This window comes from Mustela nigripes, chromosome 15, assembly GCF_022355385.1.
Source record: "Mustela nigripes isolate SB6536 chromosome 15, MUSNIG.SB6536, whole genome shotgun sequence".
Taxonomy (NCBI): Eukaryota; Metazoa; Chordata; class Mammalia; order Carnivora; family Mustelidae; genus Mustela; species Mustela nigripes.
This window is the reverse complement of record NC_081571.1, coordinates 70641074-70664602: the sequence shown is the minus strand read 5'-3', so window position 1 is coordinate 70664602 and position 23529 is coordinate 70641074. Positions and strand designations below refer to the sequence as shown.

The following is a 23529-nucleotide window of genomic DNA, read 5'->3' as shown; positions in this document are numbered from 1 at the left end:
AAGCATGGAAGGTTTTTGTTGTGGTAAAGGACTTCGGGGTGCAACTCAGGAGGAAAATTACGGCAGGTATGATGGGCAGTAAATAAATGGTAGGGCTTGAGGACTGAACGGGTTGAACAATGATCTGATGACACCAGGTTGCATGAGCTGGAAGTTCTGGAGCTTGTGGTCAGAGATGGGATGATTGAGATGGAGATTTTGGAAGACAGCAGGATCTAAGACTGCACTGACCACTACTGTATCCACTAAACTGAATGTGGCTCTTTAAGACTTAAATGAAAATTAAGTTAAAATTTAAATTCTGGCACATGTGGTGATGGGCACTGGGTGTTATATGCAACTAATGAATCATTGAGCGCTATATCAAAAACAAATGGTGTACTGGATGCTGGCTAATTGAACACAATAAAACATTTTAAAAAATGAAATTAAAAATAAATAAATCAGTAAATAATTTAAGTTCTGTGCACCAGTCATACTAGCCACGTGTTAAGAGCTCAGTGAGTGCAGTGAAACGTTCCTACCATCGTGGGAACAATGAACCTGTTAGAAATTCAGAATTTAAGGCCCTACCCTGGATCTTCTGAAATAGGAACTACATTTTAATAAGACACCAGGTGATGGAACATTAAAATTTCATAAGTACTGATATGGAGAAATGTGTCTTAGTGTGCAGATGTGAAGAACCTGTTCATGGTTTATTTTCTGTGAATGTCCATATATTTTTTGACTCTAACCAAGGATTACTTGTGTATTTCAGAAATAAAATGCATTATTCCTAAATTAGTTTTTTGAGATTGGTAGAATGAGGTGAGATAGGGTATTTCTATTTTAAACCATTGTTTTTACCAAGTTTTCCAAATGGGGGTACTGAGTTCAGAATTTAATAAACATTTGTTTCATTTCTTTAATGTTAAATTTTGTTTCTCTTGATGCCTCCTAGCCCATTACTAATCAGTAATTCACCTGAAATTTTCTAAGAATGAATGGCATATATCTGCTCATAACAAGATTTACAAATATGGTAACTGACTTGGCAAAGAAATATTCTTTTTCTAATGTTGTCAAAGAAAATAGTACTTTTAAAAATCATAATTTAGAATAATTTCAAACTTTGCATTAATATAAAGCAGGCTTTAAGAAAGTGATTTAATATATTTTTCTCTTGCTAATTTCATCCTTCTTAATTTATGCTTTAGGGGATGGATAAGAATGCTTTTGAGAAGAAATATAACACTGTTGGAGTTAATATTTTCCAAACTCATCAGCTATTCTGTCAAGATGTACTTCAGTTGCGTCCTGGAGAACTAGGTATTGTCAGCAATGGGAAAGTAAGTAGAAAAAGCAGTTGCTCACTTTTCTCATGGACCTGTGCTAGAGGGGTTTCAGATGTGTCTATCTCACAACATATCTGCTACAGCACTTGCAGAGGTCGGGACTCCTAAGCCAGACACAGCGCATAAGTCTGCGCATGAATGACAGGGTGTGCTACTGGTTCCCTCACCCAGCCCCCACTGATGACCGCGCTGAAGGTGGTGGGTTACACTGTCTCATGGCAAGAGCTTTTATTTGGCTGTGTTACAAGTATTAGAACGAACAACTTCATATCCACTACAGCACCGTGACTGAGAACCACTGTTGCAGTGGGTGTGGAAAGTACCTTGTGACACTTTTTTCTTACCACTTTTCTCTACAATTGACTAACTTCTGAGAAAGTGTTGGATTGTTATTTTGGAGGTAAAACATAAAGTTATTAATGTAATCATTAAAATCTATAAGGAAAACCACTCTTACTTACTCTTACCCTCCTAATAAAATTTATTATTAATAGTTTATTGTTTCACCTTCTAAGCCTTTTTTCTACTCTACATAGCCATGTCTGGTTTATAAAAATACAGAGTTGTAATCCTATTTTATATATATGTATGTATAAAATTTTATATCACTTTTTTTCTTACTATATCAGAAACATTTTTCTGATTACAGAATCTTTATAGAACTACAGAATTCATGATGATATCTACTTATTTTTTGAGTATGAGGATCTGGTTTTATTTCTCAGGAATGATTTAAGTTTTAAAAAATTGAATCTGGTGCTTAGATTTATTAAGATTTCAACTAATGCAATGTGTTTGACATATCTTTGCTTAAACTACCAAATTATATATACCTAAATTGTCTTCCAAGCTATATATAATAGACTCTTAACGTTTTCTTTGTTTTCTGCGTTATTTGAGAGAGAGAATACATGCATGAGCAGGGGGAGGGGCAGAGGGAGAGGGAGAAGCAGACTCCCTGCTGAGCAGGAAGCCCTACGAGAAGATGAGCTCAGTCCCAGGACCCTGGAATCATGACCTGAGCTGAAGGTAGACACTTAACTGACTGAGCCACCCAGGCGCCCCTGTTTCCTACATTTCACCAATGTTGTATTACCATATCATTTTCCCTTGAAATTATGTTTATTCTTTTTTTTAATTTTTAAAGATTTTTATTTATTTATTTGATAGAGACACAGCAAGAGAGGAAACACAAGCAGGGGAGTGGGAAAGGGAGAAGCAGGCTTCCAGCACACCAGGTAGCCTGATGTGGGCTCTATCCTAGGATCCCAGGATCATGACCTGAGCGAAGGCAGATGCTTAATGATGGAGCCACCCAGGTCCCGTGCTTATTCGCTCTTACTTGAATCTTTAAGTAGTAGGAATTGGAGAATAGTGAGGGACTCATTTGCAAACCTTCACAGATCAATATTTCTGCTTCAGTGTAGCAGCGTTCAAGCTAATTGCATTTGCTTCTAAAGGTTCATCTTTGTACAGTGCTGCTTTACAAATCAGTGATGACAGTTGTCATGTGTTGTTACAGTAATACAAAGTATTCCTGAATTTGATAGTGAGGTATGTGGAATCACAGAAATTGAATTTTTTTTTTTTTTTTTTTTTTACCGGTTGCTCTATGAAGAAATGTAGTTTTTTATTTTTTTATTCATTTATTTTTAATTTTTTAAAAGATTTTATTTATGTATTTGACAGTGAGAGAGAGAGAGCACCTAAGTAGGGAGAGTGGCAGGCAGAGGGATAAGCAGGCTCCCAACTGAGCAGGGAGCCCGATGTGGGGCTCAACCCCAGTACCCTGGGATTGTGACCTGGGCCAGAGGCAGCCACTTTACTGAGCCACCCACATGCCCCGAAGTGTAGCTTTTTAGAACGGTTTTACAGTATGTGGCTATCTTTGGCTCTCTGGCATTTTAAGGGATAAGGAGGAAAAAATTATACCTGATGTATTTGATACATTATGGTAATACATTATGAAAAAGCTCCCCTGTGTTTTCTTTGTCATTGTTTAATGCAATCCATAAGTTGTTATCAATATTAGTGATAACAAATGTTAGTGATAGTTATGTTTATTTTTCCTAGAATAACGGTTTCTCCTCATTGTCCTTGAAATTTACAAAAGTAAACAGATCCTAGGGGTACCTGGGCATTGACTCAGTCGGGTAAGCCTCCAACTCTTGATTTCAGCTCAGGTCATGATCTCAGGGTCATGAGACTGAGCCCCACGTCAGGCTCTGCATTCAGCATGGGGTCTGCTTGAGATTCTCATTCTCCCTCTCTCTTTCTCCAAATAAAAGCTTAAAAAAATATATTCAGATCCTAATTTTGCACCAGCTGTGAAATAAACATTCTTCTAGGTTCTGAGAGTATAGTAATGAACAAACATGTTTTTGTGAAGCTTACGTTTTGGTGGGCAGCAACAGAGAACAAGTAAGATTTTTATTGATAAGGTGTCATTTGGAGAGAACCAGAGGAGGTGAGGGAGCAAGCCATGTGGAATATCTGGAAGAAGAATGTTCTAGATAGAGGGAAGTTCCCAGGTGAGATGATTGCTGTGTTTTCTGGGAATCGCAGGTACAAAGAGAGCAGAAGAGAAGCTGAGCGAAGTAGCTGCCATACCAGACGCTGTAGGTTTTATAGACCGTGTAAGGACTTCTGCTTTAGGCTGGGTGATGAGTCGTGAAGCTCAGGGTTCTGGACAGAGGACTGACATGATCCAACTCGTGTTTCATCTGGATCTCTAGTGGCTGTTCTGTTGAGAATAAACTGTAGGGGGTCAGGAAGCCAGCTGGGAGCCATTTCAGTAGTCCCGGCAAGAGCTGCTGGTGGCTTGGACCAGCATGTCTCTGGTGGAGGTAGTGAGGAGTGGCTGTGGGATGTATTTTGGAGAAAGAGTGAACAGGAATTGCTGACAGACTTGATGTGGGAGGTGAGAGAACTGTGTAACCGGCAGAGTGGGCTTGCCATGTAATCAAGGCGAGGAAGTCTGCAGACAGCGTGGGGTTGTTGAGGAGGAGTGGAAGGGGAAGGTGTTCATTCTGCACAGAGGAGGAGTCACCAGTCCGTTCTGGACGTCCGCCTGTGCTTGTTGGGTTGGCAGTTGAACGTATGAGTCGAATGCAGGGGAGAGGTTGGAGCTGGAGATAGATGTTAAGTCAAATTACATTGACTTGTGTGTTGCTTCATAGGAAATTATACTTTTATTTATGGAAGTCTGTTTCAAATTGAAAAGTATATCTGAAAAGCAGTACTGTGGTTTATGAGCTGTCATGTAATACTTAGCTGATTACTCTGTCTCCGAGTAATGCTTAAAAAGCAGAATAATCACAGCATTTGCAGCAGATAGTTACAACTCTGAACCAGATAGTTCAGTGATTGAAATCTGACACTTTAGAATCAGTTTTAATTCTGAACCTGTCCAAATGTTTGTTAGAATTGGAACATACTCAAAGCCAAATTGTTTAATGTAATGATTAAAACTAGGGGGAGGGGTGGGCAGCAATCATCTTTGCTTTTTTTTACTATATGCTCAAGACTTAAAAATTTCTATGTTTTTAGTAGTCAATAAAGTGCTAAATTACACTGTTATTATAATTATAATGAATTTACAGTTATTAACCTACATGTTTACAAATTGGTGAAAGACAAGGGGTAGCAGAGAGCAGAGAAACAAGCAAGACCTTTTTCTTAGCCAAACAAATCTGGATTCAGATTCCATTTGCACCATTAATTGTGTGACCTCTATGAGACTTGGTTTGGAAATGTCATTTGGACAGAGGAAATGATGATAGTCTATTTTACAGAGTCATCAGAGATTAAATATTAAACCTAAAGCACATAAAGCAGCCACAGATAGTAAATTTTCAATAAATAGTAATTCCTGTTTTCTCTTTAAATATTTGAAAGCTGTCATAAGAAATAGTGGACACATTTGTAGTCTCCATTTGCATTACACTTGATGAGAGTCAGAAGAGAATCAAGGCCAGTTGCTGAGACCTCCAGGAGTGTAGAGAGAATTTTAGCTCAGTATATGGTTGAGTACTCTGAGTTTTCTAAAATATTAATGAGCTGTCAGAGGTGGTAATGCATTTCTATTACAACAGTTACTCTCTATAACTGAAAAATCACATTTCCAAAGTGTTGTAAAGAAGATGGATAGGTTGGGGCACCTGGGTGTCTCAGTGTGTTAAGCCTTTGCCTTTGGCTCAGGTCATGGTCTCAGGGTCCTGGGATCGAGCCCCACATCAGGCTCTCTGCTCAGAAGGGAGCCTGCTTTCCCCCCTCTCTCTCCCTGACTCTCTGCCTACTTGTGATCCCTCTCTCTCTCTCTCTCTGTGTCAAATAAATAAAATCTTTTAAAAAACAAAAAGAAGAAGAAAAAGATGGATAGGTTGGATAGGCACCAAATGGGTTGTATTATGTTTTTACAGGACTTTCAAGTTCAGTGTTCCTTTTTCCCAACTTGGACATTATGTGAATTTTATACTATTTAAGTTACCTTATTCCACAAATATTACATTTATCTTTAAGTAGAAGAATTAAGACACAAAAGAATCATGTTTCTCCCAGCTAATTCATACTGAACTTATATCGGTGAAGTAGAGTCAGTTCTCTGGTGGATTTTAATCAGTGAAGATAGCCGATCTAATTAACCCTTAAACTAATTTGAGAGATTCCCTTTTTCTAAGTTATTAACAAAAGTGCTGTAATCACTAGAGGTGATATAGATAAAATCCAGCTCTTTTCTAGGCCTTTCCTAGTCCATAAAATACAACATCGAAAGTGCTTTCAGAGTTATCTTGCCTTAGTTATCCTAAGGCAATGAAATGTTTATATGAGTACTTTTAGTTTTATAGTGCCAGTTTTTTTGCATTTTTAAGAGCCCGTTTTTTATGTTTAAAGTGAAACATGGTATTTGTCTAGCTGGAATGCTGACATCCCAACTCATCTCATCTGTGATATGAGCAAATGAGGAGAAAGTCAAGAACTTTATCAATTTTTAGAAAATATTAATTGCAGAAGCAGATGAAGGGGAAGTGAGAAAGTCTGCTACAACCATTTTATTCTGGTCTTTTAACCAAGGGGGAAAAATGCTCTGGACAATATGCCTTCTAGTTGTTTGTCCTTAAGTGTAGTTGTCTAGTGCCTAAGACTATGTCAGGCTGACCTTCTACACTGGGGCTTGCGTTCATGATTCGCTGATGACCGCCCAACTAGTTCCCTCAGGGAATGCTAATGGTAGTTGAATTGGTGGTCGTCGTGATGGAATAGCCATCCTACACAATTAGGTACATGGCAGTTGGACACCTTGCCCCTCTAGAGTTACTAGTTTAAAGCTGAGCTGCATGACCTTGCTGGGCTCCAAACTGCTGTACAGCATCAGTTCAATGAGGATGGGTTGGTATATTTAAGTAATTATGTGATTTGCTGTTTTTTGCTCTTCTATGCCTTGCTTATGTACTAATTTATATCAACACAGTGTAGACCACAATTTATAGGTGAATAGAAAAGCAAATTGAAAATAAAAGATTTATAAAATATAGACACTTGCTTTCAAAATTTACCTTAGGATGGAAAGCCTTTGGTTTTTGGAAGTATTATGTTTCAGAGTGAAACTTCCGAATGGAAATAATTTACTCCTTTTTTATTTTGTCAGTTTGATTTTGGTGTTTATGCAAATGTTATTTGTAATACCAGAGTAAGAAACATTTTTCTCTTCTTTGTTTCCCAGTAGATTTAGTAAATTGTGGAAGTGATAGCCACCATCTGTTTAATCTGTAATCAGTTTTTGCTTAAATATCTATCTGATGAGAAAATATTTGTCCCAAACTGGTATCTTCTAGAAGATATACAATGATAAAACTCCTTTCGTTTTAAGTTCTCAGGACCTTTAGATGAAAATTTCTATACAGAAGATTTTTACTTCTTGGAAAAAATAACATTTACTAATTTAGTAGAGAAAATTAAAGGCATTGTTGAAAATATGGAAATCAGCTCAAAGAAGTAAGTATTTAAAATCATAAGAGCAATTCATTTTGGGGGGGTGCTATTTTGCATCTATTTATTCTCTTTAAGATTAGAAAGTGTTTCAGATATGTACATAAGCTGTAATAAGAGGTATGTGGAGAATATTGAAAAAACAAAAAGCATCCATACACTCCCCACCACCCAACCGTAGCTGACAATAGTTGGTTTTGTTGGCTCTGCGTCTTACTGTCCTCTTCGCTGCTCAGCCCCCCAGCCCGTCTCCATCCTTCCTGAGAGGTAACCATTTTCCCAAGTGGTGTGTGCCTGATCCCAGGTTTGCGTTTATGCTTTTGCTTCTTCCGTGGATGTCCATAATCAGTGTTGATGTGTTGAATGCCCGACTTCTACAGAGAAATGCTATTTACTGTGGCTTTTTTGCACCTTTGGCTGGAGCTTTACTCCATTCACGCACATAGAGCTAGTTTCTGCTTTTCACTTCTTTCTTAGTGTTTCATTTGATGCATATACTATAGTTCATTTATACAGTTAACTTGGCTGTAGTTTTTTACTGGGTCAGCAACACTGTAAGGAACGCACTGTAAGTGTCTGCTTGCACGGCGGGAGTTTCTCTAGAGCACAGGAGTGTTGCTCTAGAGCACAGGAGTGTTGCATTTGGGTCGGAGGGTCTGGGCGTTCTCTGCTTCTCCACATACTGTTAGTAGTTGCAGCAGTTAACGCTTTCACCAGAAACGCGAGAGCTCGTTCCCCAGTTCTTACCAATACTTGGTGTTACCCTACTTGTTAATTTTTTCTATCTTGTGGATGTGAAATTGTGTCTTTTTTTAATTTGCATTTCTTTGACTTTAAGTAAAGTTGAGTGTCTTTTCATACGTTTATTTTCACTCATGTTTACTTTTCTGTAAAAAACCCACACGTTAAAAAAAAAAAAAAACCACACATGTGTTGCTTAGCTCTCTGTCGGGTTATTTTCTTCTTTTAATGATGTCTAAATATTTTCTGTGATTCTCTATACTAATACCCATCAATTATATGTGCCTCATGTATTCTATCACAGTTGGTGACATGACTGTTTAATTTTTTATTGTGATTTTTTACCAGATACATAGATGTTTTTTATTTCAATATGAAAATATTATCAGGTTTTTTTCCTTCACAGCTTGTCCGTGCTCTGCATGTGAACGTGTGTGTGTGTGTGTGTACACAATGTAGAAGAATTTTCGCTAGTCTAAATTCATAAAGATATTCTCCTTTATTTTCTACTAGAACTTTTACAGTTTCATTTTTTTACTGAATGATATTTGCAGTTCTTCTTGGCTCTTTATTCTGTTCCAGTAGTGTACTGTCTTGTGCCAGTCCCACACTCCAGTTAACACAGCTCTATAACGAATTTTGATACTAGATAGGAGAGATTCTGCCTTTTCTTCAAAATTGTGTTAACTGTTTTTTGCTACTTGTTTTTCTGTATAAATACGATTAGGACCAAGATAGCAAGTTCCTTTAAAAAAAAATTCCTGGAATTTTTATGGGAATTTCTTTGAATTTATAGATAGTTTAAGGAGAATTGCCATCATTTTATAATATTAAATTACCCATCTATTACATATAGTCATATATTGCTTGTGTATAGCTATATAAATGTATAATACATTTTATATATACAGTCGTGTATATAATATAATATATAAAATAATATAGGTATATAACTGATGATTATGGTATATAATTGTGGTATATGATTTATATAGAAAAATATATATGAGAATACATAGGTAGATGGTTAGACACACTTAGTGTTCCTTGTGGGTCCTTCAGTGAAGCTTTCACTTATGTCCCATGAGGTCTTACACATATTTTTTTATTTATTCCCTTACACTTTATGCTTTTAGTTCATATTGTAAATGGTGTACTTTAAACTGCATTTTCAAATTGTTTAATGCTAAATTACAGGAACAATATTACGTTCTATATTGATCTTTCTTGCTCAACTCCCAATTTTTGTAACATTTTGTCTACTATTAGACTCTCGTGTCATTTGTGAATTTTAACAGCTTTGTTCCCTAGCATCCAGCTTTTAAACTTCTCATTTACGTTGGCTTTTCTCTTGATTTAGTTTGCTTAATTTAGTCAAAGATTTGTCTATTTTATTAGACTTACTTTACTGATTTACTTTTTTACTTTTCATATATATGGACTTAGGACATGCCAAGCTCCTAATTGTATTTTTTTTTATCAGTTTCAGTTCTTTTTATTTCTTTTTAATCTATTCTGTTTTATAAACTTCTCAAGTTGAATTCATAGCTTATTAATATCACTTTTTCTCCCTTACATATCCTTAAGTTACCAGCTTAAAGCATCTCTTACACTTATTTAGTCGTATCACATACATTTTAAAATATATTTCATTATGATTCAGTGCTAGTATGTTCAAATTTCTGTGTTTTTTTTAACATTTGTTTATTTTTTTTTAATGTTTTGAAATATTTATAATTCTTGGCTTCATCAAAGCAAATCCATGGTCGATTTTATTGTTTTTATCTTCTTTATATAGAATTATACCTAGATCTTGTTAGGCATCTAGTAAATATTTATTGAATAAATAAATGAATAAGATGTGCTTCAGATTTTTAAATGGCACAGCATAGAAATGATTTCCAGTTTGTTTTGAACTGTGATTAGAGACCATGGTTTGTGAATATCAGTTATATATTATTTATTTCTCTGAATTTTGTGAGACAAGGTTCATTCTTTTCATTGTCCCATGCTTCATTTTTTTAAAGGGATATTCTCTAATTGTGAGGAGGATTTTATACATGTCTATTATATTGAGCATGCTAGGTTTTTTCCAGCCATCGAAATACTGAGTACCTTGTTTTATCTGTCAGTTACTAAAAGAAGTTCATGGAAACACTGCTAGAATCATGGATCAATCATTTAATTCTTATAACTTTGTCAATTTTTGTTTTGAGTATTTTGAGCTGTAGTCATGTATACCTTGATTCAGAAGTCTTACATGTCTAGTGAATTGTTCCTTTTGTCATTATATAAATTACTCCTTTCCTAATAATTATTTTGTTGTAAAGTCCGTGGCATCTTATATTTTAGCCAGATCAGTGTCCTTTTGGGTTGTTTTTCTGTTACATCTTTTTCTGTTCTTTACTTCAGGGTTCCCCAGTGTCTTGTAGCACACAGCTAGGCTTTGAGGTGGTTCTTGTCAGAACTCAAAGTTCTGATTCTTCTCTTGAGTACAGAATTCTGATCCAGATGAATAGATGTCCTTTACTTACTCTGTCATTTAGGAAGTAATTCATCAGTTAGGAAATGATGTTCACATAGAAAATTATAAATAAAGTCATGAAGTAAGGGCTTTTCTACAGTAAAGAGATAATATCCAGTTATTCTCAAGTAGAAAACTTATGTATATTATTATGTTATTATATGTTTATTATTATACATGTTTATTAAGTGGCCATTAAGCAGAGTCCTACATGTCAGAACCTGGTAGTCCAGTAAAAAATGATAGAGTAGACACAGGTTCTCAACCTACTCAGAATCTAAATTTCTTTATAAAATGGAAGTGCTTATTCTTTCTTTTCTTTTTCCTCTTCTTTCCAAAAACTTGTCTTAAAATTCAGCCAACATTTTCTGTCCCAGTGTATCAATGAACATATAATACATTTCCTCCATCATGGTTTTTCAAATTTGGTTATATTTAATCTATGTATTTGTCTTATACAGTTTTAATTAATTTTCAAACTAATTTGTGAACATAGAAGTCTGGACTTCTTAATTATATTTAATGCTCCCCCCCTTTGTGGTTCTTCCTGCTTTTTCTTTCCTATGTGGGCCCCATTGCTTGGACACATAACCAGCACTTAGCAAATATTTCCTTGAATTGAATGATTCACCATATGCTACAGACACTACTGAGAACACCACTTAGAAGTGTTTAAAGATTTTATCAATGATAAGGAAAAGCAGGGTGGTTTTTAAAGCAACAGTCATCTTACTTTAAACTGACAAATTACTAACAAGTTTGGAAGAAAAGTTACTTACATAAAGCTTATCTATTGGATTTATTTTAAATTAAATCTCTGTTGCTCAGAGCATTTATGACATGAAATGTGGACCTTTCTTCTTTGAAAAACTCACACATTGTCGTGTTTTTATAGCATGAGTGACCTTGTTATGAAAGTTGATGCCCTTCTTTCTTCTTTGCCTAAACTTGCCTCTCGCCATGATATCACATTTCTGAGAGAGAATCACAGGTAAGAACATAATAATGTCTGCCTTTTTTCTGTCACTGTGTCCCATACTCAGTTATGGTTTCCATTTGTATTTAATGTACAGCAAAATTTAAAGTAGAATTAAAAATTCTTAGAGAAGAAATGTGTTTGATGAGATTAGGAAAATAAATTCTGGTTAATTATATATTCTAGCAAATAAAGGATGATGTGTAAGGATCTGAAGCTTCAAGTGAATTCTATCTAGTATAATTTGTTTAATTATCTTTCTTGTTCAAGATCATTTGGGATTTTTGTAGTATCTTGGGATTATCATTATATATAAATAATATGTTTATATTCTCAGTGTATAGAAGACTCGGTTACTAAAGAATTCTGATTAATAAAATGTAGACACGGGGGCACCTGACTGGTTCAGTCAGAAGAGCAAGTGACTCTTGATCGCAGGATTAGGAGTTCAAGTCCCACACTGGGTGTAGAGATTACTTAAATGAATAAATAAATAATAAAATGTAGACATGTATAAGATAGTGTCCAAGATGTGTTCAGTGGAACGCTACCCTGAGATATTGACACATGTATTCTGAGAGGAAAACTATTCTCTGGTCAAGTAAGTAACTTTAGAGAACACTGTATTCTTGGGAGTAGGAGAAGATTTCCAGTACGCATCAGTATATTAACAGTTAGGAAATAGGATCTGCTTAAAGGTGAAAGAAAAATTCAGTTTTGGTTAATTAGCAGTGGTGCAACTTATTTATCCATGGAAAACTTTTTGGTTAAAAATTTATTATTTCGTGAAGATTAGATTTCCGAAAGCAGCCCTCAGAGAAATACTGTTTCGGGGTAATAAACTAGTGCGTAATTTCACTATATTACACGGTTCCTCTAAGATAGTCGAAATGAAATTCACCAAGCTCTGTCTACATACATACAATTTTCTGTGTCCCCAGAAGAGAACCTTTTCTGTTGTTTTTAATTAAGGACCACACAGAATTGGGGAAAAGATAGACATCAAATAATTAAACTATAAGCATGCTTTATTATATGATCTTTTTTCTAATCATTGCTCCTATAAAACTCAATTGAGACAAATGGTTTAGCCCAGACTCGCAGTGGCTGGCACTTTCTTGTAAGCCGGCTGGTTTTATCGCAGATGCCGTCTCAGGCTGTCCGTGTGTACCTCCAGCGGTGACACTGGCTTCAGCCGCAGGACGTCTGTCTTTAGAGAGGTCTTCACACACACGCAGGAGTAAACTCAGCGAAGATTACTTTCTAAAGAAAGTAGCACTTCTAGTTCGAAAGGAAGTGTTACTGTTCTCAGATAACTGAGTTTCAGTACTTTTATTTTTAAACACATCTGCTGGAATTCTTCTTAAGGATAATTTGTTGTTGTTATTATTATTTTTTAATTTGACAGAGAGAGAGAGAGAGAGATCACAAGTAGGCAGAGAGGCAGGAAGAGGATGGGGGGGGCAGCAGGCTCCCCGCTGAGCAGTGAACCCGATGCGGGGCTCGATCCCAGGACCCTGAGAATATGATGACCTGAGCTGAAGACAGAGGCTTAACCCACTTAACCACCCAGGCGCCCCGGAATTCTTATAAATTTCTTTGACTCCTGCATACGACGTGCTGAAATAATTTAACACAGATTGCTCAAAACCGTCATTGTAAACATTAGTCACTAGACTGTTCATGATGCTATATTATACTTGGGAATTTTGATACGTTTGGAACTTATGCCCATGTTAAATGTCTGATACGTTGATCTTTTATAGTTTTATTGTTGGGTGGTCTCGACTTACTTTCTTTACCTGTCACATCTGTCAATGCATCTGCTGCTTTTAAGCCTACTGCCTTCTTTTACAAAGATGGAAGAGTATGATGCGACTTTGTGACAGTGGTCTACAGTTCCCCCAATTTCTTCTGTTATCTCTGGGGCATTACTATAAATATAAATGGGCATGTGGCCTGTATGTATTGGCGTGCCTCTGTTTATACAGTATACATCCTCATCTAACGCCTGCCTCCTGAAACTCGCAGAGTCCGTCATTTGCCATTTTCTGAGCTTTGAGTGTAATTTAGGCCTTCAGCCTTTTTTTCTGTGTTTACCCAGGTTGATATGTTTATCTCGATCAGCATGGGTTGTATGGTATAGCATGAGCTTTCTTATCCAAAACACCCAGTTTTTGAATCCGTTACCATAGCTCCGGGACCTCTCATTGCTTCAGTTTCTTAATCGATAAAATATAGTGTTGATTCCCACCCTACAGGGGTTTTATGAGACTCAGACCTACTGCCTTGAATATAATAGATAATTAATGCCTTGCAGCTGTTATGTGAAATATGTGTGTATTTGTTAGACAAATAACGAAACTTGAAAATCAGAGAAGACTGGACCTGAAAAACCACAAAATCAGCTCACATTAATCTGGGAGGAGACAGGTGAATACCCACCTTAAAAGTAGGACACAGACCAGCAAAACTTAGCCATAACCCAGTTGAAGGTATTCATGAAGAATGACTTTGTTTGATTTGTGTTGGAATCGTAGGAAAAGTGGAGAGAAGCACATTAGCAACGCTGGGCTGTTGGGTCAGGGCTCAGCACCGCAGAGCTGCTGCTGGTGTGTGTGTATGTGTGTGAGAGAGTGTGTGTGAGTGTGCATGCTTGCTTGCACCCGTGTACATGCGTGGGGATGTGCAGATGAAAACAGATTTATAAAGGAATTGCTGGAGGGTTTGCCCTTATACAGTTTTGGGAGTTAATGAAGCAGCCGCTCTAAGGTTGTTGATACTAGAGCTTGGAGCTCCCAGGGCAGGCAGGAAGGAAAGGGCGCTGTCAGAGGGGTGGCTGGCCTTTGTGCCTGCCAAGACACATCCCAAACTTAACGGTGAGTTTTTCAGTGTACACAGTTCACAGAGTTCACAAAAGAGAATAAATGAGTTGTATAGGTGAAATATAACTTTTTAGAAGAGAGAGAGGACACAGAAATTTCTCTGAGAAATCTTCACAGAGGGAATACTACAGGAGACAAAATGTTTTCAACAACATCTTTAAAGTAGGTGGTTCGACCTGTCTTTATATAAAAACTGATCATTTAATTCAGTAAAACAACTCTGCATGGAATGGATGGGATATTGGCTGAGTGGCAGCTTCCCATTGCTGTGGCTGGTTCGAAATGTCCTTAGTTTCTCTCTAAGACTTGACAGACTGCATGTACTTCAAGCTGCCCTTCATGTCTTTCTCTGACTTAAGCTTTTAATAGTTATTGACTATCTGCGTATTTGACGTTATTCTTCCTGGGTAATGGCATGAAGTGTAGCAATAGTTTCTTGACAAATTGAATACAAATCCATTGCCTTAAAAGGGTGGTGTGGGTAGAGTTAGCATCTTTTTGTTGATATTGTGTGAGGAAAGAGACCTCCTACTTCCATTTTCAGTTGAGTCAATGCAGTACCTCCTGATAGGCTCAGGAGTCTGCTCAGAAAATTGTCCTGAGTCTCCACCAATGCACAGAGAGGTAGATGATGGGCGCGATGAGGTTCTGATACATGCGACCTCACAGCATTGGCAATCATTGGAGTAAACAGATGCCTACTTTGGCCACCAGAGCATCTCATAAAGCATATAGAAGATGCCCGGTTTTGAATAATGCTGCAAATATGACAGTAATTTGTAAAATTTTCACCAGGATAACTGAAGTCATTAACCATTGAGAATAGGCCCTTTAATTTTACAACATCTGATTTGTAACCCTTACGTCTAGCGGTAGTCACGTAGCAGGATCTGTTGTCCGATGCTGTCACTCCTATTTTAACTAAATCAAATCATGTCAACTACATAGAAAATAAAATGTCTTCTGTTTCTTTCTCAGAGGACCCATATTTGGAGTGACTTTTACGTTAGTTTTTATTGCTGAGAAATTAACCCCCTCACTGCAAAAAGTCTAGATATTTATAGTCTTCCTGCACCAAAGAAGACTAATGTCCCTGTAATTTTACGGGTATCCATTTTGATTTAGAAATCTTTTTCCCTTGTAATATGTAAGATATTTAATTCATACATCTTGAAAAACTGGCTTCCTGTATTACAGTGTTAAAAAGTAATTCAGTTGGAATATTCTGTACTTTTAGTCAAATATATACTTTTAACTTTGATTATAGTAAATATAGAATTTATTATTTTCCATTGGCCTTTTCTATGCTTTTACTAATTTTCCCAACATCACTAAAGATTAGTGTATCCTCTAACTTAGAATTTAGTTCAGTGAAAGACACGAGGAAGAAGACTGAGGGGAGGAGGTCAGGAGAGGGGGACTGGGGTAAAACTAAGTATGATAAATGTGAGCTTTTTTTCCCCCGAACTTTGCTATTATATGTTGGGATTTTTTTGATACTAGGTTTAATAAAACTACTGAACAGTTATTTTATTCTCAAGTCTGAGAAAATACATGCAGCTAACACAAAACTTACCTGGGCTTTATTTTTTAATATTGTATGACCCATGAGAACTTAAGTGGGGGGAAGGGCTTAAAATTAGTTTTCACTCTAATACTATTGTTCTTTGAAGAGTTTTTAAAAATCACTCATTCATAGAATCTTACTTTAACTTTCTCTTATTCTTTCCAGTTTTGTAATTTATTGAACACAAGCAGTAGGCTTTTAAATTTGCATTTTCCAGGGTGCCTGGGTGGCTCAGTGGGTTAAAGCCTCTGACTTCAGCTCAGGTCATGATCTCAAGGTCCTGGGATCAAGTCCCATATCGGGCTCTCTGCTGGGCAGAGAGCCTGCTTTCCCCCTCTGCCTGCCTCTCTGCCTATGCCTATTTGTGATCTCTCTTTCTCTCTCTCAAATAAATAAATAAAATCTTTAAATAAATAAATAAATTTGCGTTTTCCAGAGTGGCTGCACCAGCTTGCCTTCCCACCGTGTAAGAGGGCTTCTTTGCATCCTTACCAATATCTGTTGTTTCCCATGCTGTAAATTTTAGCCATTCTGCCAGGTGTGAGGTGGTATCTTATTGTAGTTTTGATTTGATTTGACACACACACACACACACACACACACACACAGGAATATTTTTCAGGCACCAGAAAGAATGAAATCTTGCCATTTGCAAAGATGTGATGTGGTTGGAGGTAGAGGGTGTTATGCTAAGTGAAATAAAGCACTCAGAGAAAGACAGATACTATATGATTTCACTCTTATGTGGAATTTAAGAAACAGATGAAAATAGCATGGAGGGAAAAAAAAGAGGCAAACCAAGAAACAAACCAAATTATAGAGAACACACTGACAGTTTCCAGAGTGGAGGTGGGTGGAGGATGGGTTAAACAGGTGATGGACATTAAGGAGGGCACTTGCTGTGATGAGCACTGGGTGTTGTATCGAAGTGTGGAATCACTCAGTTCTGTACTTGAAACTAGTAGTTGCATTGTATGTTAATTAACTAGAATTAAAATAAAAACTTGGAATTAAAAATTTGCATTTTCATCTGTGAAGTAATCAGGATTTTTTTTAATCCAGTGAGAAAGAAAGCAATTAATAAGAATGCATATAGCTCAGGTGTGCCTGGCTGGCTCAGTGAAGCATGTGACTCTTGGTCTCAGGGTTGTAAGTTCAAGCCCCATGTTGGGTGTAGAGATTACTTTAAAAGGGGGGGGCACCTGGGTGGGTGTCTCAGTGGGTTAAGCCTCTGCCTTTGGCTCAGGTCATGATCTCAGGGTCCTAGGATCAAGCCAAGCATCGGGTTCTCTGCTCAACCGGGAGCCTGCTTCCTTCTCTCTCTCTGCCTGCCTCTCTGCCTACTTGTGATCTCTGCCTGTCAAATAAATAAATAAAATCTTTTTTTTTTAAGGAATGTATATAGCTGAGATTAAGACTTATTAGATAATTAAATAAATTTAACTGATCATCTTTCCTCTTATTTTCTGTTTTCCTAGCATTATAACAATCAATCCTGAAGAGAATGACATGTTCTTTGATGTCATTGCTATTGTTGATCCATTAACAAGAGAAGCACAGAAGATGGCCCAGTTATTGATTGTAAGATAATATATTTTTATTGTATATTTTATATGTCATTTTATTATGTACTTTCATTTTGAAATTTATAATTAATATTTCAGGTCTGTTTTTAGGTATTTGTGCTCTTAATGCTTTATTCCGTGCAGGTTTTAATTAGCATGTCATATTTCAATGTAGAAAATGAAATGGTAGAGCTATGCCAGGGGTGTTATGGCAGTGCCAAAGTTAGGTGTTGGTGTGGGCTTAATTATTGTCTTCTGCTTCCCCTGAAAGTGGTATGTTGGAAGTCCTAAACCCTACTGTGACCATATTTGGAAACAGGGCTTTTTAGAGGGTAAATAAAGTTAAATGAGGTTTTATGGCATGGGTCCTAATCCAATAGGATTTATAGCCTCACAGAAGAGGAAGGGAGAGAGATCCCTTTTTCTCCTCACACACAGAAAGAAGAGGTCATGTGAGTGCACCACAACATGGCGGCTGCCTCATTCCCCTCTTCCTGTCTCCAGTTCTAAAGAATGGCTTCTGGAGAAGCCAGTGATCTAATAAGTAACGATAGCTGAACAGTGAGTGAAGGCTGTGTTCAGGAAGTCTGGCCACAGGAACGGTGGCTTCAAGACTGGAATTTATTTCTCATCTCACAGTCCACACGTGAGCCACCTGGAGTAAAGGCAGCTCCACAGCGTGAGGACACAGGTGACTTTTGTCTGGTGGCTCAGTCATCCTCAGGAAGGTCCTCTTGTCTTGTGATCTGAGATCACTTGCTAGGCTCCTCCACGTCACCTCGGTGTTTCTGCGAGCAGGCAGGAGGGCACAAGGGTATATCCATCTGGTTCCATGTCACGGGCCAGAACATAACCAATCATGTGGCTGCACCCAGACACGGGGGGTTGTGTGGGGGGACCCTGGGCATAAAGCTGAGTGAATGTTCATTCATTGAGAAAGCAGAGAGAAGGAACGCTGAGGGGAGCTAGCCGACTCTGAAAGGACATTATGTGCCTTTTCATTATACTGAAACCTTGTGATGTTCATATTGTGATGCAGCTTTTGGTGGGTAAATCACAAAAGCTCGTTATGCTGGAAATCTATATATTTCTTCTAGTGATGTTCAAAATTGTGGGGTACTCCTATTTGAAATTGCTCCATGCTTTTTTTTTTTTTTTTTAAGATTTTATTTATTTATTTGACAGAGAGAAATCACAAGTAGATGGAGAGGCAGGCAGAGAGAGAGAGGGAAGCAGGCTCCCTGCTGAGCAGAGAGCCCGATGCGGGACTCGATCCCAGGACTCTGAGATCATGACCTGAGCTGAAGGCAGCGGCCTAACCCACTGAGCCACCCAGGCGCCCGCTCCATGCTTTTTTTAAAGATACATTTAAAAAAACATTCTCAGAAGTGAAAACCATTTGTCCTCTGACAGTTGGGCTCACTTTTGGAAACAGGCAAAAATAATTAGGCATTAAGTTTGCTGGACGATGGGAGGGATCAAGCTGGGTCATACGGGTAGACATGCTGGCGGAATTTCAACCTGCAGTTTCTCTCAAATGAGTTTGCCCTACCAAGTCATGATGGACAAAGGGATTATCAATAGCTCTTACAATTGTTTGGACAAATAATTTTGGAAAGTCTTTGCCAGTCTACTTATTCAGTGTATAACCAGGGCGAACAGTTCCATAGTTGGTTTACTTACCCCTGTTCTTTCTTTTACCATTTGTACACCTTCACACTTGAACTTCTGGAGACACACTATTCAGATTATTCTTAAGAAAACAGCAATCAGTAATCATACCTGTAAGGAGTGGAGCTAGATCAATACATTACAGTGTACACATACCCTGTTTCCACGGAGTCGTTACTCAGAAAAAAACATTGCTTACCTCTGAAGTTTTTATGTAAGGATAGAATTTAGGAATAAGAATATGAGATTATACAGAAATATAAAATACAGGATTGAGGATGCCTTGGTGGCTCAGTTAGTTAAGCGTCTGCCTTCAGCTTGGTTCATGATCCCGGGGTTCCAGGATCGGGTCCCATATCGGGCTCCCTCCTCAGCAGGGACCCTGCTCCTCCCTCTGCTCCTCACCCTGCTTGTGCTCACTCTCGCTTGCTCTCTCTTTCAAATAAAAAAATCTTTAAAAAAAATAATAATAATGAAATAAAATATGGGATTGGATCCCAGGTTACGTGATTGAAAATAATAACATTCTTTCTGAGCACCTCAGCACCTCACATAATTTATTATTTCTTACTATAAAAAAATCTGTGATATAAAACATAAATGAATTTATTGAAAAAACTGGATAGTGTCTCATTTAACACTTGGCAAAAACAGTGGCTTGGCAACCTCCGTCATAGCAGGTATGAAGAGTGATAGAATGCGAATCAGTGCTCGTCAAGCCTTTGTCTATTCTAAGTCCTCCTCAAGCCTGCATCCGTTCTGTTCCATGCACCTGTTTTTCCCCCTCTCTTTACCTATATCCTTTGTTGTCTAATATCTTTCAAATCTGTGTTGACTTGCCTTCCTAGAGATAGCGACTACCAAAAGTAATAGTCCTCCTGTGTCATATGTCCCCGGGGAAATAAAAAGAGAGTCTTTCACCCGTATCTAGCCAGGAACTTCCTACATCTCTACCATGTGGATGGAATTCCGAATGGACTCGCCATTGTTGCTGGGAGGCCGTCACTCTGTTTGCACATCATGCTTCTAGCAATTACTTCACTTGTCCAAAATTTAGAAATGTGGATACCATGAAAGAAAGTCACATCAGGCAAAGGGAGGCAGTGTAACCCTTGAGCCATGAAATTAGCTGTTTGGATTCAAATCTGACCTCTGCCATGACTTGCTGTGTGATCTGGGGCAAATTACCACATCTCTCTGTGTCTCAGCTGTAAAAGTATCAACCTGTGAAGGCTGTTGTGAGGATCACATGAGATAATGAATCTCAGGTGCGAATGCAGTGCCTAGTACATAGTAAATGCCTAATAAATGTTAGAAAAAAGATTACTTAATATCAAATATGGGAAATTTTTTCCAAACAGGTACTTGGCAAGATTATCAACATGAAGATAAAATTGTTCATGAACTGTAGGGGTAAGCTTTCAGAAGCCCCTTTAAAGAGGTGAGTCTAAGCAAATGTCATTTCATTTCAAAAGCTTTGTAAATGCTAAGACAAAATAAATAAATAAAGGACCATAGTTACTGGGTCTGGTTTTTTTCTTTATAAGATGCTTAATTGAAATAGACCGGAAGATCAAAGATAATTTATTAACCTTAACTGATATAAAATTAAAATAACCTAAGCAGTAAAATTGATCCAGTCTCATTGTAGAATTTACAAGGACTGCTGTTTGTCGGTGGGTATTTTTGGAAATGTGATCTAGGAATACCTATTTGGAAATACACAAGAGGAAAATAAAGTTGAATCAAACCATTTTTGATTTAGCTGTAATTTCCTTTTTTTGTTTGTAAAGATTTGATGTATTTGGGAGAGCTGGGCATGGGCAGAGGGAGGGAGCAGGCAGAAGGAGTCGACTCCTGTGTTGAGCAGGGAGCCCAATGCAGGGCTCAATCCCAGGATCCTGGGAACATGACCTGAGCCGAACAAAGATGCTTAACCGACTGAGCCCTCCAGGCGTCCCTGTTTAGCTATATTTTCAATACTTCAGAGCTGAATTATCAAAATGATCTTTAGGATATCATCTCATTATTTGGAAGTATTGGGATGTAAATAGTATAAAATACTATTTCATTAATTTAGAAAATGCTTATTGTAAGCCGACATTCCACATTAATACTGTACGGTTGAAATAACATTGTCTCTCAAGTAGGGACAGAAATAGACCCTTCCTCCTCTTTCAGGATCAGAATCACTATCATTTTGAGCCACTCTTACTGAGAGGAATATACAGTATCCTTCAGGTGTCATGGGACAGAAAAAAGGCTTGCTAATGTGCTTTTCTTTGTATAGCGTAATTATGTAGCTCTGAAAGAATATATGCAAACACAAGACAAGAAAGTTGCATTCACCTAATCCCTTGTTTACTTGTTAAATTGTATTTGTTATCATTGGGAAACATAACAGATTATTGCCTTGAGCAGATATTTTAAACATGCGAATATTTGTAATATTTGGAAAGCAATAAAATGAGAAATGTCAGGAATTTAGATGAAAGTATAGGGAACGTTCGCTCCTTTCCTGAGACTCCTGTCGTCATGTCTTATGCACGTTGTTCTCTGACTTCTCATTTATCTCTTGTATTTGAGATTATATCATGTCTCAAACCCAAACAAAAGCTGTCATCTTATTTTAGCCACTAACTGAGAGGTCGGTTAGCTCTGTGAGTAGAGAAGTTTTAGTCATACAAGTAGAGCTCTCTATAGTATCTCCATAAAGCTTTGGGTTATATAATAAAGAGGAAGAATATTGAACATAAGCAAGCGCAGTCTGGTAGGAAGGAAAGAATTTGACCTCTCTAACGTGGTGTGACCCTTAAGGCTTCGAGTGGCTAATGAGGCTGCGCGGCACAAACACTGTGAAACGGGTTTGGAACTGGCAGCTCAGAGGAGCATTATTGGCTCGGTAGCATCTGCCAAGCAAACGAGATAACCACTGGTCCCCAGCCCTTTACTTTTTCTTTTCTCTTTCTAAATGTTTATCTCTTTTTTGTTCCATTTTATTTTTTCAGTGTTCCAGCATTCATTGTTTATGCACCACACCCAGTGCTCCATGCAGTCCGCGCCCTCCTTAGGACCCACCAGCAGGCTCCCCCATGCCCCCATCCCCATCCCCTCCAAAACCCCCAGCTTGTTCCCACTGGGGCAGCGGAAGGGGGTGCTCCCTCTCCTCTTGCCAGCCCTCTCTTTCTGCTGGAGCCCCTGCTTCCCACGTGTTCTGGAGCCTGCCTTTATCACACAGTCCCTTTGCTCCGTATCTTTAACCTCTCTGCCAGCCCGTTCCTTCCTGAGTTTACTCAACTTAAAAAGAGAAATAAACTGCTCTCTTCGTTTCCTCTCCCCGGGAGCCCTGACTTTTCCTCCTCTTCTGCGTTCTTTCTCTTCTCAGATTCCTCGCAGATTCCTCATACGCACGCACGCAAACACACACTGCTCCCCCCTGCACTGTACCTCCCCCTGCAGCTTGCCTTGACCTTCCTCTCTGCTGCCGGATTGTTTTTACTAAGTCACAGATTTGGCTGTCGCAGCAGCGGACTCAATGGCATTTCCGCCGCACTGGGCGATCCCAAGTACTCGTTTCGTCCACGCGTTCTCTGGCGCGTGTCTCCTCCACTCCGCTGCCTGCAGTCGGCAGCGTCGGACACGGCTGCCAGTGATCATGGTGTCCTGGGGTTCATCCGCTCTGCGGCTGCTCCTAGAGCTTGGGCCGCTGCTAGTGATTCGCTTCTCACGGAATGCACGTGGCCACTGTAATGGAAAGTTTCTTGGGCAACTAACTAGGTTATCAAAGACTGCGGCTTGTGGGTTGCGCATTCTCCATGTCTTGCTCTCCCGTGCTTCTCTGACCCAGCGACATGGAGGGGGCCCTGTGGCAGGGACCGGACGGCAGTCTGCTGCCAGCCACCAGTGATCAGCCTCAGTCCTTTTTCCAGTGGCCCTGAAGGGGAGCCATACTGGCCTGGAAGTGGGTTCCCTCCCAGCCCAGCCCGGAGCTAACTCCAGCGCAGCCGACCCCTTGACTGCTGTCTCCAAATAGCGGAAGTCATGATTCTTAATAACAGAGCTAATTCCTAACTGGGCGATAAGAGCAAAATACACTAGAGCTCTGGCTGCTCTATAAGCTGCTGGCTTCAACTCAGTCCTGTCTGGGGTTTTTTGTTTTTTGTTTTTTAATCTTCATTTTAATATTTTACTTAACACTTTAGTAACTTGAACAAGATATGCTCCCAAAGAAGTTATTTTATTTCTGCCAGTCTTTAGCATTATTTAACTGAACTT

At 38.4% G+C, this 23529-nt stretch overlaps 1 protein-coding gene across 1 annotated transcript in view; it reads left to right on the top strand.

Annotated features, from left to right (window-relative positions):
- UGGT2 (UDP-glucose glycoprotein glucosyltransferase 2) overlaps positions 1-23529 on the top strand; it is a 186389-nt gene that overhangs the window by 119964 nt on the left and 42896 nt on the right. Inside the window, exons 22-26 of the mRNA XM_059377462.1 lie at positions 1200-1331; positions 7207-7331; positions 11486-11581; positions 17497-17599; positions 20616-20695. Of these exons, the coding sequence (XP_059233445.1) occupies positions 1200-1331; positions 7207-7331; positions 11486-11581; positions 17497-17599; positions 20616-20695 (536 nt within the window). The remainder of the gene's footprint in view (positions 1-1199; positions 1332-7206; positions 7332-11485; positions 11582-17496; positions 17600-20615; positions 20696-23529) is intronic.